Raw genomic sequence first — 14,277 nt, forward strand, 5'->3', positions numbered from 1 at the left:
TGAGTCAACGGAGAGGAAGGTGTTGAAATAGGTGTATTGTATGATGTTGTGCCCTCAGTATTATGGCATGTACAGCATTTCCAAGTTTGCCTGTGTTCGTTCATCATTAAGTCGTAGCGATTTTTCGATACTTTAGCACATTTGAGATCGTATGTTTTAGAACATTGACAGCATTTCATTAAATCTTTGTTCTTAATTTTGCTGTGACAACCTGAACACTGCGGTCGACTTGGTGAACGCATCATTTTAAAAACTTACTAATTTACACAGCACTATTATCGTTGCTCAAAAGTATAGTCAATTTGTACCTGGAACGCAAACGTGCGGTGTATTTGCTAAGCGTTGGTAGCACTGACGATCACTGCGCGGGCGTCTGGTGCACGGCGCTTTAGCGCTTATGCTCACTACACAACCGTGCGAATCCTGTGCACCTTGCACATTAATGTCAATGAGAATGCACTTCTTGAAAATTTACGATTTATATTGTTTATTCAATTTATCACTGTTTTACTAAATAATAACAATTTTATCCGGTACACTGAATCTACTTTGAAAATAATAATATGGTTTAGCGTTAACTATTAGATTACTATCGAAGAATTAAATTAATTTGCAAAAGAACTGTGGATACTGTGTTGACAAGGCAGCGTTCCATTTAATTTTTGAGGATAATTTATTTAAATCAAAACCGGATATTAGTCAGACTGATAACTGGATGACAAGTTGAATAATTGTTCAAACAGTGACAAATGACTGGGGGCAAGTCACCAGTTAATGAAGTAAGGCGATTTTAGTCTTGGAAGGGAGATAACGTGGCTCTCTACGCCTTTTTTGAAAGTTGGGGGAATGCACATGGACACCTGCTTCCTCGGGGGGCAGGTAGTGTCAGTCTCTTACTGACTAAACCTGAACCGCCGTGCTACGTCATCCGCGGTTGTGTGTCGGTGTATGGCAATGCGTTGCAATCCTTCATACACCGACTGCGGGCGCTCTATGCCTAGTACGCACTACGCAGTAGTGCTTTCTCTTTCATATACTTTAAAATAATGTATGGTGGTGAAAGCATGAGTTTTTTGTTTGTTAATTACAGTACTAGTATATATACTTAGTCAATTAGCTAAGTTCGCCTGCATGGATAGCGTAGTGGTTCATATCACCACGCCAAACTAACTGAGCACGACGATGTCGAACCCTTGTGGTTTAGAAAACTCTTGTCTTGAGCCTGGATGTCTTTGTACATGTGTCTTGTGAAATTCCTCACGACACAAAGATTAAATGACTTAATGAATATAAAGAGACAATAGGTTCTTCAATATTTACGTCCATCAGAACCTCCTCAATACTGCCTTGAACTATACAACCTGCTTGTGAACTTTAACTGCATAATTATTGAACCGCACCACTAATAGGTACCTTATTAAATAATTGATAACAACTAGGTCACACTGTAGCTACCATACAATTTTATCGGCCGTTGACATTGTATTATACTAGTTTTAGCACGCGAGTTTGGTTGAGGCTAAAAAGATTTTACGAATGACTGATAAATTCATAAATTTAAAAAATATTACGATGCAGTACTATAAAGGCCCCGATATGTTATGTTTTAATTTTGCTTGGCCTGTGCCTGAATATGGCGACCCTAAATCATTTGTGACACCCTGTAATACTCATATTTCGCAAACATAGAATAGCTATTGTATTTTTCTAAAGCGCCTCAAGCCGCAAGGAAATTAAACTTTGTATCCCGGGGAGTTTCACAAACATACAAATCATGTGTACAAAGTCATCCAGAGATAAATGAATGAACCATTTGTCTGTTAAAACATATGACGACCTCCGTGGTCGAGTGGCGTACGCACCGGTTTCAAGGTGTCGCTAGCTCTGAGTTCCCGGGTTCGATCCCCGGTCGGGTCAATGTAAAAATTCACATTTCTACATTGTCTCGGGTCTGGGTGTTTGTGGTACCTCCGTTGTATCTGAATTCCATAACACAAGTGCTTTAGCAACTTACTTTGGGTTCAGAACAATGCATGTGATGTTGTCCGCATTTATTTATTATAGTTCCCTTTAAAAAAACAAGTTTCTGTAAAAAATTAAATCATCACATTTATATGGCCTAATCAAAGTCAAGTATTGCTGGTATAAAATAAAAGATGCCGTAACAATCCAACAAATGTTTCATATCTAAACTAAATAACAATATGTTCTCAACAGTTTACAATTACAACATTTATATTAAAACAGCAAATACAAACAAACAAAAACTAGGTCTGTGTGTAATAATATCAATATTTATCAATTAATAATGAGTAGGTCATGACTCAACGGTAACGTAAATAAGGCGGATGAATGAACAGTTGCTGTTGCTTATTTGCGTTTTATTGTAAGCTGTACGGTCTCGAATTTCCTCGTTCAATTGTTTTACGATTATGTAATTAGCAGAACAAGCAGAATGGATATTGTTGTAGGAGTGAGACGGGTTTACGTTTAATGAAGCGCGTTGTCCTGCTTTCTCAATGGCGACAGTCTTGTTTTGGTAATGGGTACAAGCACGGGTCAGAAATATGATTTGTATATTCTTATGGTTGATTTATTAGCAAGGAATTATTTCGGTATATAATTAATAGATTGGATTTCATGCAGCAATTTCCTAATATTTATCTAAATTAAAAGCTCTTAAAATCGATTTTTATATGAATGTATATGACTTTAAGATGCAATGGATTTTTTCATAGAGATTAAAGTATTTTACATTTCAGTTACGTGAGACTCCATATATATTGACTGGTAGGACGAGACGAATTAAAAAAAAATGGTCACTCATTAAATTTCTGACACAAATAGCGATTTCCATCCATCGTTTTGATCTCATAAAACTAAAATCTTTTGTCCCGCCTATCAATGCTATTGTTGAAGTGAGAGCGTTAATTTTCCTTAGTACTCTCTCTGTTCTATAACGGCAAAATTCCCGACCTAGGATTATTCAAAACCATTCACTAAACCACCCCTCCTTGTTCCAGTTACTACGTCGTCCAAATGCCAGAACGAACCTCCACAAAGGAGTTCAAAGTATACTGGAACGTGCCCACCATGCAGTGCACATCGAAGAAGATTCCCTTCGACGACCTGGATACCTACGGCATCATACAGAACACCGGGGACAGCTTCAGAGGGGACAAGATCGCCATACTGTATGACCCGGGAGCATTCCCCGCTTTGCTAGAGAACAGCACGACCGGGGAGATTAAGTACAGAAATGGTGGAGTGCCCCAAGAAGGGGATCTGATCGTACATCTGAATACATTCCAGAATGTTCTCGAACAGAGTGTGCCCGATAGGAATTTTAATGGTGAGTGCTTTTTGACTTTACCTTATTTGACATTATTAATAGGTTTTGTCTTTGTTCGTACTATTTTCTTTTGTTTTTGGAAAACCACTCCCGCCGTAAAGAATTTAATCCCTGTGTAGCAGGGTGTTTCATAAACATTCAAATCACGTGCACAAAGACACCCAGACTCAGAACAAGCATTCATGGGTCACACTAATGCTTGTCCCACGCAGGTATCGAACCCGTGTGTGACACGTCGCGCACAGTGGGCTTGGTGTCGTGCAACCACTCGGCTATAAGTGCAGTATTATTTGCATCCCTTGTGTAGTCTTTAGCAGTTACTTGTTTCGCTGAAGTTTGCTCACACGCTTCTGACCAATAATATGTCCCGGGCAGCTGATGGGTATCTTACGATACTAGTAGTCGTAGTGGACATTGGTCTATATATTATCATTATCAAAAGATAATGGTGCAGGTTCTATATGCATTACCTATAATAACCGCCGAAGACCTGGATCAAGGTCCTGGTGTTAACTTCCTAGGCTATCAAGGCTTTCCGTATGAGCACTAGTCTCAATGTATGCGGGTGACCCCGGAATAATTAGAGTTATTAAATAGGTTACCTAGAACTCTATAATTAAAACTTTATTTGATGCGGGCTAATTAACCTATTTTACGTTAATTAAACATTGGCCAAATACTACAATATATTAAAAAAAAAAACTAGTAAAGTGCGTTCCGTGCAAATAAGTATCCTATTACAAAAATAATTTGTTTTCCCCAAATATATGATCGTACCTAAAAACCGTCGCTTTACAAAGATTTTCCTTTTGCTGCTATTACGGTTCATGTGACGCAGCCTGGTGACAGACAGATGGACAGACAGCATCGCCTTAGTAATATAGTTCCATCATTTATCAAAATGATGGTGATACAAAAAAATAAAATTCAAGTGTTATTCGACTTACTAATAAAACCATTATTAGAATTCACTCAACGTATGACACAATGTCGCAATCTGAATATTTTCACGGAACTCTTCGACATCGAAACATTAAAATACCACACACGGCGTTAACAGTAGTGACGAACTTTGTTTTTACTAATAATTAATATATTGAAAATATTTAATATAATATTTTTGTAATATTTGAAAGAGAAAATAACGTATGGAATGTCATATCAATGTTTAAAAACAGCATACAAGACGCATCATTGTCCAGCGAAAAAAAATATACAGGGAAAAAGAAAAATTAAAAAATCATTTTCATTTATAAGCAGAAAATAAAATTCTGAACCTTTTGACCAGTTGAGGGATTGATATTTAACATTTTCTTCCCTTTCTTTCTTCGACATGAAGATAAATAGAGAAAGGTGTTTAGACTAAAAAAAAACAGAAATATGTCGTTTTGCTAAAAGAAAAAATAACAATATTTCAGTATCAATGCGTCCACCTCTCAACCTTTTTTGACATCTATAAAAATAATCAATTTGAAAATTACTCTAAGAATTCACCATCATCATATTTATCTCTACTGTATCTAAATGACATAAATAGTGAGCAGGCTGCCATATTGGATCTATAAACAGCCCTTGACGCTGTCCTAGAGGGGCGAACCAAGGCATAATGTAATTACTTTTGCGCAAGGCTGGAAATTATCGGTGCAGCGTGCAGCAAAACTTGATGTTTAAAAAATAAATGAAGCAAGTGAACTGTAATATTATGTTAAGAGAAAAGTAAATTGGATTTTATCATAACTGCGATTTAATTAAAAATGTAGAAGACAGGCAGATGTGTACAATTCTCATGTTGAAAAGGAAATAGCATGACAGAGATTTCAGAATTGTTTATGTTTCTTGACGATATCTTTCCACTGCAAACAGTAATGCCTACTAATAACAAACGGTTAAAAAAGGAGGCGGTTTAAGTTAAATAAAGGAAAAGCGAGCCAAAAGAACTAAATGTTATCTTTTATATAAAAAGTCCGATCCCGCTTAGCAACAGTGAAATCAGTAATATAATACAATAATGATAAACCCAACATTTCCTCCTTCACTCCTAAGACATTGACCTTTTGTCCCTGAAATTAATCAAACATAAATCATAATTATTTAACACCAGTAATATATCATTGCAGTACAATAAAAGTATTTAAACTAAAAGCCATTAAAACTACACAAAGCCATCTCATCTTCTTAAACATGTCATAAATTAAACTCTGATATAAGAGCTTCATTAAATATCATCGCACCTAAGTCTTAAACAATTAAACAAATCCAGATGAAATCTTAAAACTGCAAATAAAGTAATTCGAAAAGCAAATAGTAATAGCTGACATGAGATTATTATGTGGTCGTAAAATGCAGTTTAATTTTAATATGTTATTAAGCTGCATTAATATGGATAATTCAAGTAGAGATAGCTATTTCGGGAGCAATAAAATGTTGTCGACATGTCACCTTTTACAGTTGTAAAATGATTTACAGATTGCACTTTAATCTCTGGTATATGATACTACATTTTAAGATGAATTATAGTCAGATGTCATGTGACGGGTCTGCTTAGGCAAAGGTTAATCTTCTTTTTTTTCAAATCGTTTTTTTTTTTTGTCGTTTATTAGTTAGTTGCTGGATTCTGAACACTACGCTAATATAAAAGCTTACAGTATTATTTTAAAGTCGGAAGATTGGTTCGAATTGAAATATACCTCGAACTTCTTTTATCCTACTTTCAAAGACTTAACTTCTGGCACTTTCAAACAACATCAAAATAAAAGAAACTTACACTTATGATTTGATTTGTCCTCTTTCAATCAATTTATAAGATAACAAACAGATCTTGGGTTAATATGTACTCACATACTTTTTAACCACGATAAACTCGCAAGGCACCATTAATTTATTACCAAAAGTAATTTAACCTTGTTCCTATATCACTTATGATTTTAATTTAATAATTTCAGGTATAGGCATCATAGACTTCGAGTCATGGCGGCCGGTGCTTCGGCAGAACTTCGGTACGCTGACGCCCTACAAGGACGTGTCGTACGAGATTGAGAAGAAGAGGCACTGGTGGTGGAAGAAGCAGTGGATTGAGGAAGAGGTGAGAGGTTCTAGACATTACTTTCATTTAACATGCAACCTGGCAATGATGATGAAGACCTATCTCGTCAGACTCGAATGTTAACGATGATATGAATTGCTCAAAATTGGAAAGCATGGATGCAGTGGTATACCTTACTACCCTAATTATTACTTTGCACGAGGTTTTGTTTATTCGATCACTGCAGAATATTAAGGTGGTTCACTGTGACCCACAAATTCTTGCTCCTAGTCTAGGTGTATTCGTGCATCTGGTTAGAATGTTTGAGGAACGCCTGCGATATTATTATAACCAGATCACCTATTTCACCACACCATTTAAAATCAACGAAACTTCCTCAAACAACAGCTTTAACAATGAAATCATCACGCGGGCAACACATCGGCCCTTCAATTAGTCCGCGTCCCAATTAACGAGATACGATGGAGCAATCCCGAGTTACGTAATTGTTCTGGTGCCAATTAAAATTATACGCCGGAGTGGAAACTACCAATGTTAGAGGAAACCGCGTCGTGATAAATCTGTTGACGGGAATGGTGTGCTATACCTACCGGTTAATGTTTGTGCTGAATGTGGGATTCTAGTTGTCACAGAGCATTTTGGAGTAAACTATTTCTTCAATTATGACAAGGGACCATCCGAAAATGATTGATTTTTTGTTCCAAAGACACAAAGAATTAAAAAGAAATGCTGTAGAAGTTGAAATAATATTGAAATTGTGTTTTTATTTTTCTTGAAATAAGTTTTCCTTGCGCAAAAGCGATATAAGGGAGTTTTACACCGCGAAGAGTATTTTGTTTTATTTTAAATAACATCAAGGTAAATTGCCTTCCAACTTAAGCCAAAAAGTACATTAAAATAATTTTATTATTTGTATAAGTTTATTTAATTGCGTGTTACTTAAATGTTACTTTTGATAATAGCCCAAAAACGTATATCTCTTCTCTTTTCTCAATAAAATCTATAACACATACATAGATACGAGCTCAGTCACATCAAAGTTCAACCACATATTATGATGAATAAGAATAAAACTTTCGTAGTATTCTTTATTTACACCGCACTCATCCATCAGCTGTCAACAGGAGGTATTCAGGTCGATCGGCACCGGACTGTCATCAATCTGTCAATCTGGTATGTTTTTAATTAGCTCTGACCGCCTGCAAACTGCAACACAGTAAGGAGGCAAAAACTGTAATTTTATTAACTTTTTTGATTGATTATCTTATGAACATAAGGAGTTTTTGATTGAAAGTAATTTAATTAAAAAGCTGCTTACTGCACTTAAAAATGCCCAGATAAAAGCCTCTTTAAAAAGCGTCAACTCCTCTCAAATTGTTTTAACACCAAGTAACAAGTATAAATAGATTGACTTACAAAAGAAAACACATTTAAAGCTCCATAAACTACAATTTTATCTACTGCCATTAAATCTCGATGTAAATATAAACTGATAAAAAAATCACTTTTCTGCCTTCTATCAGCCTGGAAAAATCAAAAACTTTCACATATCTTTAAGTACCAATAGAACATAAAAGACAAATTCCTAAATTCCTCATTCCATTTGATCCCCGCTTGCACATTGCATAATCCTTGACTAATCACTGAGTCGCACCGCCGCGGTCTAATTATAATGGACACTGCACTTCCTCTTCTCACAGCTAGGATTCCATGAACTATGTGACGACGTGTGGTACTGCTCGCATTGGTATGTTCCAGCAATTTAAATTGCTCTCCGACCTATATATTTTCATTAGGATGGTGAAACAATTGTCGAAGAGTTAAATTTGAAGTTCGGGAAATAAATTTACCATTTTTTGTTTCGTGTGTCATCAGTGGCCATAAAAGAAAATTAGTTACAATTCGTAGAAGCTCAAATAGCCCATCGTTCTTAAACCTAATGAAAGAAATTGAATATCACTTCTATGTGTCACTAATTTACACATGAAAGAGATGTAGCACGATATTTCAACGGCGATTAATGTTCCCGTATTTGGCTATACTTCCCATTCAAACTTTTATACCTGCAAAAAGTGCTTTAAACTTCCATAGACGCAAAAAGTAGCTGACCGGGCTCAATACTGTAAGTTGATGCCCAGCAATGGACTCAAACTACCTCAGTATAATGACGTTATTCCATTCAAAGTAAATAATACAAATAAAACAATCGTATTTCCGATTCCAGGCGAAGCGTCGTTTCGAGAAGTCTGGCCGCGACTTCATGCAGGCGACCATAGCATTAGCGAAGAAGATGCGTCCGCTCGCGTTGTGGGGGTACTACGGGTTCCCGTACTGCTTCAACATGGCGGACAACAACAGGCAGGAGGCGTGCGCTGATAAAGTGCCGCAGGAGAATAATGCGTGAGTGATGCCAGATAATTTCGAGTATAATTGTTATCTTCTTTGAAGCTCAAGAAATGTTGTCATGGGAGAAACATTTTTGAAACCGTTCAGCTGAATTCATTTTTTGTAGAATTTTATTTGGTTTTGGACATGAATACATCTGGGAAAGTATTTTTTTGCGCGTTTGGTGTTCATTCATGTTATTTGGGTGGTAAACAATACACAATAACTGCTTAATACGCGGAAATTCAAATCCAAGCTAGAGAGATGGAAGGAATGTGTGAATTAATAAAACCCAGTTTCGAGGACACGTATCCTATCCTAGGTCACATTGTACTGACTATTCAAAGAAAGTCGATGGCAGGCGCTACATATTAGACGTGCAAAGGAGCATATTATGATGAGGTATATGACAATGTGACAAAAATATAACGGTTTACGGAAAACATTTCCAGTATAAGCTGGTTGTGGAAGGAGAGCACAGTGCTCCTGCCGTCGGTGTACAGCTCGTCATCCATGTCGGCGGGGCAGCTGGCCGCGCTCATCCGGGGCCGCGTGCGCGAGGCCGCGCGGCTGCGCGCGCCGCGCACTCCCATACTGCCCTACTTCTGGTACCGGTATAGAGACGCCGGCTTCTTTAATGAGGTATGATCATTCTTCAACAAGGCCTATAAGTAGCGTGACTTGATTGTAAGGTTAAGCCATCAAAAGTAATGTATATTATGAGGTATATTCAATCAATTGACAGGGTCATTTTAAAATTTTAAGCTGATTGTTGGTGCCTGAAAAAGATCGACTCAGCAACTCGCACCCGTTGGCACCGCCCTCTTGTGTCAGATATGAATAACATAATAAATAGTTATCAGAAGTACTTATCACATTTACCTTCATTTATTATTTTCTGTATTAACATCCTTTATTTTTTTAATTTATAAAAATCAGCAAGACACAGAAGCAGCTATCAAAGATTACCTAGACACCAAATCGGCAATTTGGAGATTTTTTTTATATTTTAGTTAAAATAACATTAAACTAAACGTTCCAAGTTTGTTCAACTCAATTCCTCTTTTTTCAGACTGAATTAAAATTGGCTCTCAGCACGTTTTACAAATCAAACGCCTCCGGCTTCATAATCTGGGGTAGCTCCAGTGACGTCAACACGGTCGCCAAATGTAACAATCTTAAAGATTACGTCACAAACATCTTAGGACCTGCTGTAGCCAAATACACTAAACCCATCGTGAGACAAGATGAAGAAGTAGAAGAAACATACAACCTTATTTTTAACAATGAATCACAATATGATCCAGAATACACTTGGATCCCACCAGTGAATTACACGCAAAATATAGAACATATGGTTACTCAAGAACTAAAAGATAAAAATGAAACCACGGTTCTAGATACAGACACAGAGAGTATTCTAGTTGATATGATTTTAAATAAGATTGCTAATTATTGCGTCGATGGCTGTGATAAGCATAAAGTGAACAAGACTGTTACGGGTGATAATAGTACTACTAGTGAAGCTCCTGTTGCGCTGGTTACTGAAGATCCTTTCAAAAATGTTACTAAAGTCGTAGTTACTGGTAAGAATACTACATAGATTAAAAACTAGTTACACCAAACCCTTATTTTAAAAGGACGTTCATTTGATAGCGGCTTGTTTTAAAATGATTCAGTTAAGTTTTGTGATGTTTCGAATCAACCAATCAACTTAATTTGTTATTTTTATATTTACAAAAACATATAATGCATCACCTATTATCCATGTCATGTTTTCAGAACCAACCACAACAGATGAAGAAATGTATGAATACGATACGACAGGTGACGGCACTGGAAAAGACTTCTATGATGGTAACGACTACGGTGAAACCAGCTCTATACGTACAGAAGGAACTAGCACTACACAAACAACAGAGAGTAGTACCACAAGTGTAAATACAGAAGATACTAGTACTACTCCTAAAGAAGAAGAAAAAACAACTCTTAGTATTAGTGCAGAAGAAAGCAGTACTTATGGTACAAATACACCAGAACCCAGTACTTATACTGAGAGTACAAAAGGTACTTCTACATTAGAAGTTAGTACAATAGAGCTTAATAACGATACCACAAGTACAACTGAAAATAATTTAGACAATACAAGTACTGATCAAAGTAGTACTATAGATGATAACGTTACACGAAGTACAGTAGAATCTAGTACTACACAAAGTACGGAAGACTACAAAACTGAAAGTACTAGTCTAAGAGCAGATGATAGTATAACGAGTACAATTGAAGCAGTCAGCTCGAATACAGAAGAATCTAGTACAATTTATCCTACGTTAGGAGCGGAGATCTCGACAGATGTCACTAATAGTATTGATAGTACCAAGGGTACTAATGGTGATGGTACGACCGTGGCGCCGGTGCTAACTGAACAGGTTGTTGTTTCCGTTGTTTAAGGTTTGTTAACTGTTGTTTTAATTTTATGTTTTCGACAACTATCTACTAAAATATTTGGAAAAATAACTAGATCTATTCAAGAAAGAAATCAGTTAGAATTTGATACTGTAGATGCCCTGTTTGGTATTGCTTAGAGGATTATAGAGACCAGTAGGCGTTTGAGAGAGTCACTAAGCAAAGTATTGTGTTTTGATGCGGTCGTAAAAATGAATGGCCAATCATTAGTATTCCTATTTTATATCATCTCTATGCCGAAGTTCATGCATTTACTACTCAAGCCCAATGAGTCTGTCTCATTAGTAGATAGTTGTTACTAATAAAAGATTTACTAATTTTGTTAATTTAATTGATTTTGTTTCACCATTTAATCCTGCATTTTGTTGTACTTAATTTGCTTGTATTGTTACTTATTTTTATTTATTAAGTTTTGTGCTGTAATAACATCTAATTTAGCACTTTTTGTAACAGCATTCTTTAAATTTATTGTTGTTTTTACTATTAATTGTACTAATATGCTTAGAATAAGGTCGAAAAGATATTTTTTTTAAATAATAGAAAGTAATTTTGAGAAAAGATAAGGTTATTTTAGTTAGCATTTAAACATGATATTATAATCACTATTGCACGTCTGTCACAATTCCAGTGTTAAGTAAATGGAGAAAATCAGATCACTACATCAGTGAATATCGCATCAGTGTATTTTTTTGACAATTTTAAATACTGAATTCATAGTATTTGTCGTATTTTACGGGATCATCTGGTAACTTAATTTCAGTCTCAACATGAGCTTCACATTCTTTAATCAGCACTTGCCATATTTTCGATCTTATTCCCACTAACATAAAGATTACTATCTTTACTAACTACTGGCACTTACGTACTGTCTGCAACTAACTCTACTCGTTCTAACACTCCTTCATCTTCGCTTGCTGTTGTCTCGTTATCTACAACTGTGTTTATGTCTAGGTGTTGGGGTCTGTCTCCAGAGCTATCACCAGTAAGCCGATTGCGTGTTCCTTGTTCTATTTCTACTCCATCACCAAATGTCTGTGCGTTTTGTTTGGGAATTGTTGAGGTGGCGGCTAATGACTGACGTTTTTCAACTGATTATGATGATGAATTTGAACATGTGTCGTTAAATTGTCAAACTCCTTGTTTGAATACCTATTGAATTTTGAGGAATGTAAAAAAATATTTAAAAAACCGTAAATACTTTAAGAAAAAATTACGTTATGTGTCAAATTAAGCCTTATGTTGGTTTTAGAGCTCTTGGTTCAAAAAACTATTTTTAACCGATGTTAAACGTATTCGACGGCATCAAAGAAAATTTACTTTAGAGTCCGGGCACTGGTGTTGTCCACTGGCAGTATTGCAATAGGTGCAATAGGTATTTAAACAGATCATTAGCGACAAGAATAATATTCCTAAAATAATTTAACGAAGCAGGTTTTCACAATCGGGAGTGTAAAGTGTACGATCTGTGAAGAAAAAAAAAATTTCACTTCTTACGGTAATCAAATTAATCTCTACACATTTTTTATTGTTTTAAAAGAACTCCCGTATAAGGAATTTAATCATTGTGCCTTGGGGGGTTCAGATGCTCAGAATAAAGCCGGAAACCCGCGACACGTCGCGCACTGTAGGTTCAACCACTCGGTTATTCATGCAGTCCACCTTTTTCGCAGTAAATTTATTGACCTAAATAAATTGAAGATTTTTTATAATAGAGACTTAAAAACTGAGACGTAAACAGTCTGTCGTCTATTCGCTAGACAAAGTGATATGTCTCTAGCTCTTAACCTTGACCGAATCGTTCCAACATATGGAAATGAAGTATGGAAATGTTTTTTCCAGGCAGTTGAGCGATTTGTATCACAGTTATCGCTTGCCTTGTCTGGAAGCCAGTTTATTCTGTGACATTTATGTTATTGTATCTATAAAATAAATTTCTTTAATACATGTCTTCTTACTATCACCATTTTGTGTCAGCGTTCATTTTAACTAACTTAACTAAACAGGTTAATCTCTCGACTAAATGACATTTTGAAATAAAAAAGCAAAATCAAATTTAGTCAATCCGTTTGAGAGCTACGATGGCGCAGACAATCACACGAAGCCCACTTGTGCCCATCGTATGTGCTATTTCTTCTATATAAATAAAGCGTCAGTCGTTAGCTGTGTACATTTGTGACTAATCATTTTATCTGTGATATGTTTTAGTATAATTTTGTTATATTTTTTGTGAATATTGTCAATCTTGTCATTGATAAGAATATAGATATATTTTATGAAATTTGTGTAGTTTTACTTCTCATTGCCGTGTCCAACATTAAAAACTATGAGATCTCTTATAAAGTTTATCTTTATACTTTCATTTTGATCAAATACAAGTCTACTCATCATCATTCCTTGCCCTTATCCCAATTATTCCATACTTTTCTATATGACGTCATCTCAAAAGAAACACTCTGGGCACCCATATCGTCTTTAATACAATCCATCCATAATTTCCTTGTTCATCCTCTTACCTTATTTCTATTCAAATCCATACTTAATTTACTGAAATTGTCTAAAAAAATCATTCACCTGATCAAAGGTATAACCTGCGACATGTTTACCACCTAAGCCTACATTGTGGAATGCAATAAAGTATTGAGTATTGAGAATTAAGTGTAGCCTCATTTCTAAAACAATAGAAATATTCTTTACCAACAAAAACAAAACAACATCATTTACACGTCATTGGCAAACCTACTTGTGACATCTCTTTCTATTCCTGGCCCGAAGCCGTCGGCAACGCGAGTGCAACCGAAGTCTTTCCTTCCGGGAGAGCTGGCATTCTTGTGTCAACGCTTGGCAGGCGAGCCAGACAGTCGCCGGCGCTATGCACTTAAATAGACATACTTAAATACCAAGTGTGTTGGACATTGATAAAGTATTATCGTGTTACCTGCATTTGATGAAACATTGAAATCTATACAGTTATTTTAAAAATTGTATACTGTTTTTAGAATTAATCAAACTGTCTGGAAATGATAGTCACATA

The 14,277-nt window shown here is 35.9% G+C and overlaps 1 protein-coding gene across 1 annotated transcript in view; it reads left to right on the forward strand.

The window, feature by feature from the left end:
• Window positions 1-13,524, forward strand: part of LOC113499184 (hyaluronidase-1-like) — a 32,053-nt gene extending 18,529 nt beyond the window's left edge. Inside the window, exons 2-7 of the mRNA XM_026879556.1 lie at window positions 3,024-3,352; window positions 6,295-6,434; window positions 8,620-8,795; window positions 9,233-9,422; window positions 9,853-10,366; window positions 10,563-13,524. Of these exons, the coding sequence (XP_026735357.1) occupies window positions 3,024-3,352; window positions 6,295-6,434; window positions 8,620-8,795; window positions 9,233-9,422; window positions 9,853-10,366; window positions 10,563-11,230 (2,017 nt within the window). The 3' untranslated portion in view covers window positions 11,231-13,524. The remainder of the gene's footprint in view (window positions 1-3,023; window positions 3,353-6,294; window positions 6,435-8,619; window positions 8,796-9,232; window positions 9,423-9,852; window positions 10,367-10,562) is intronic.
• Window positions 13,525-14,277: the final 753 nt, after the last annotated feature.

This window comes from Trichoplusia ni, chromosome 12 (genome assembly GCF_003590095.1).
Source record: "Trichoplusia ni isolate ovarian cell line Hi5 chromosome 12, tn1, whole genome shotgun sequence".
NCBI classification, from domain to species: domain Eukaryota; kingdom Metazoa; phylum Arthropoda; class Insecta; order Lepidoptera; family Noctuidae; genus Trichoplusia; species Trichoplusia ni.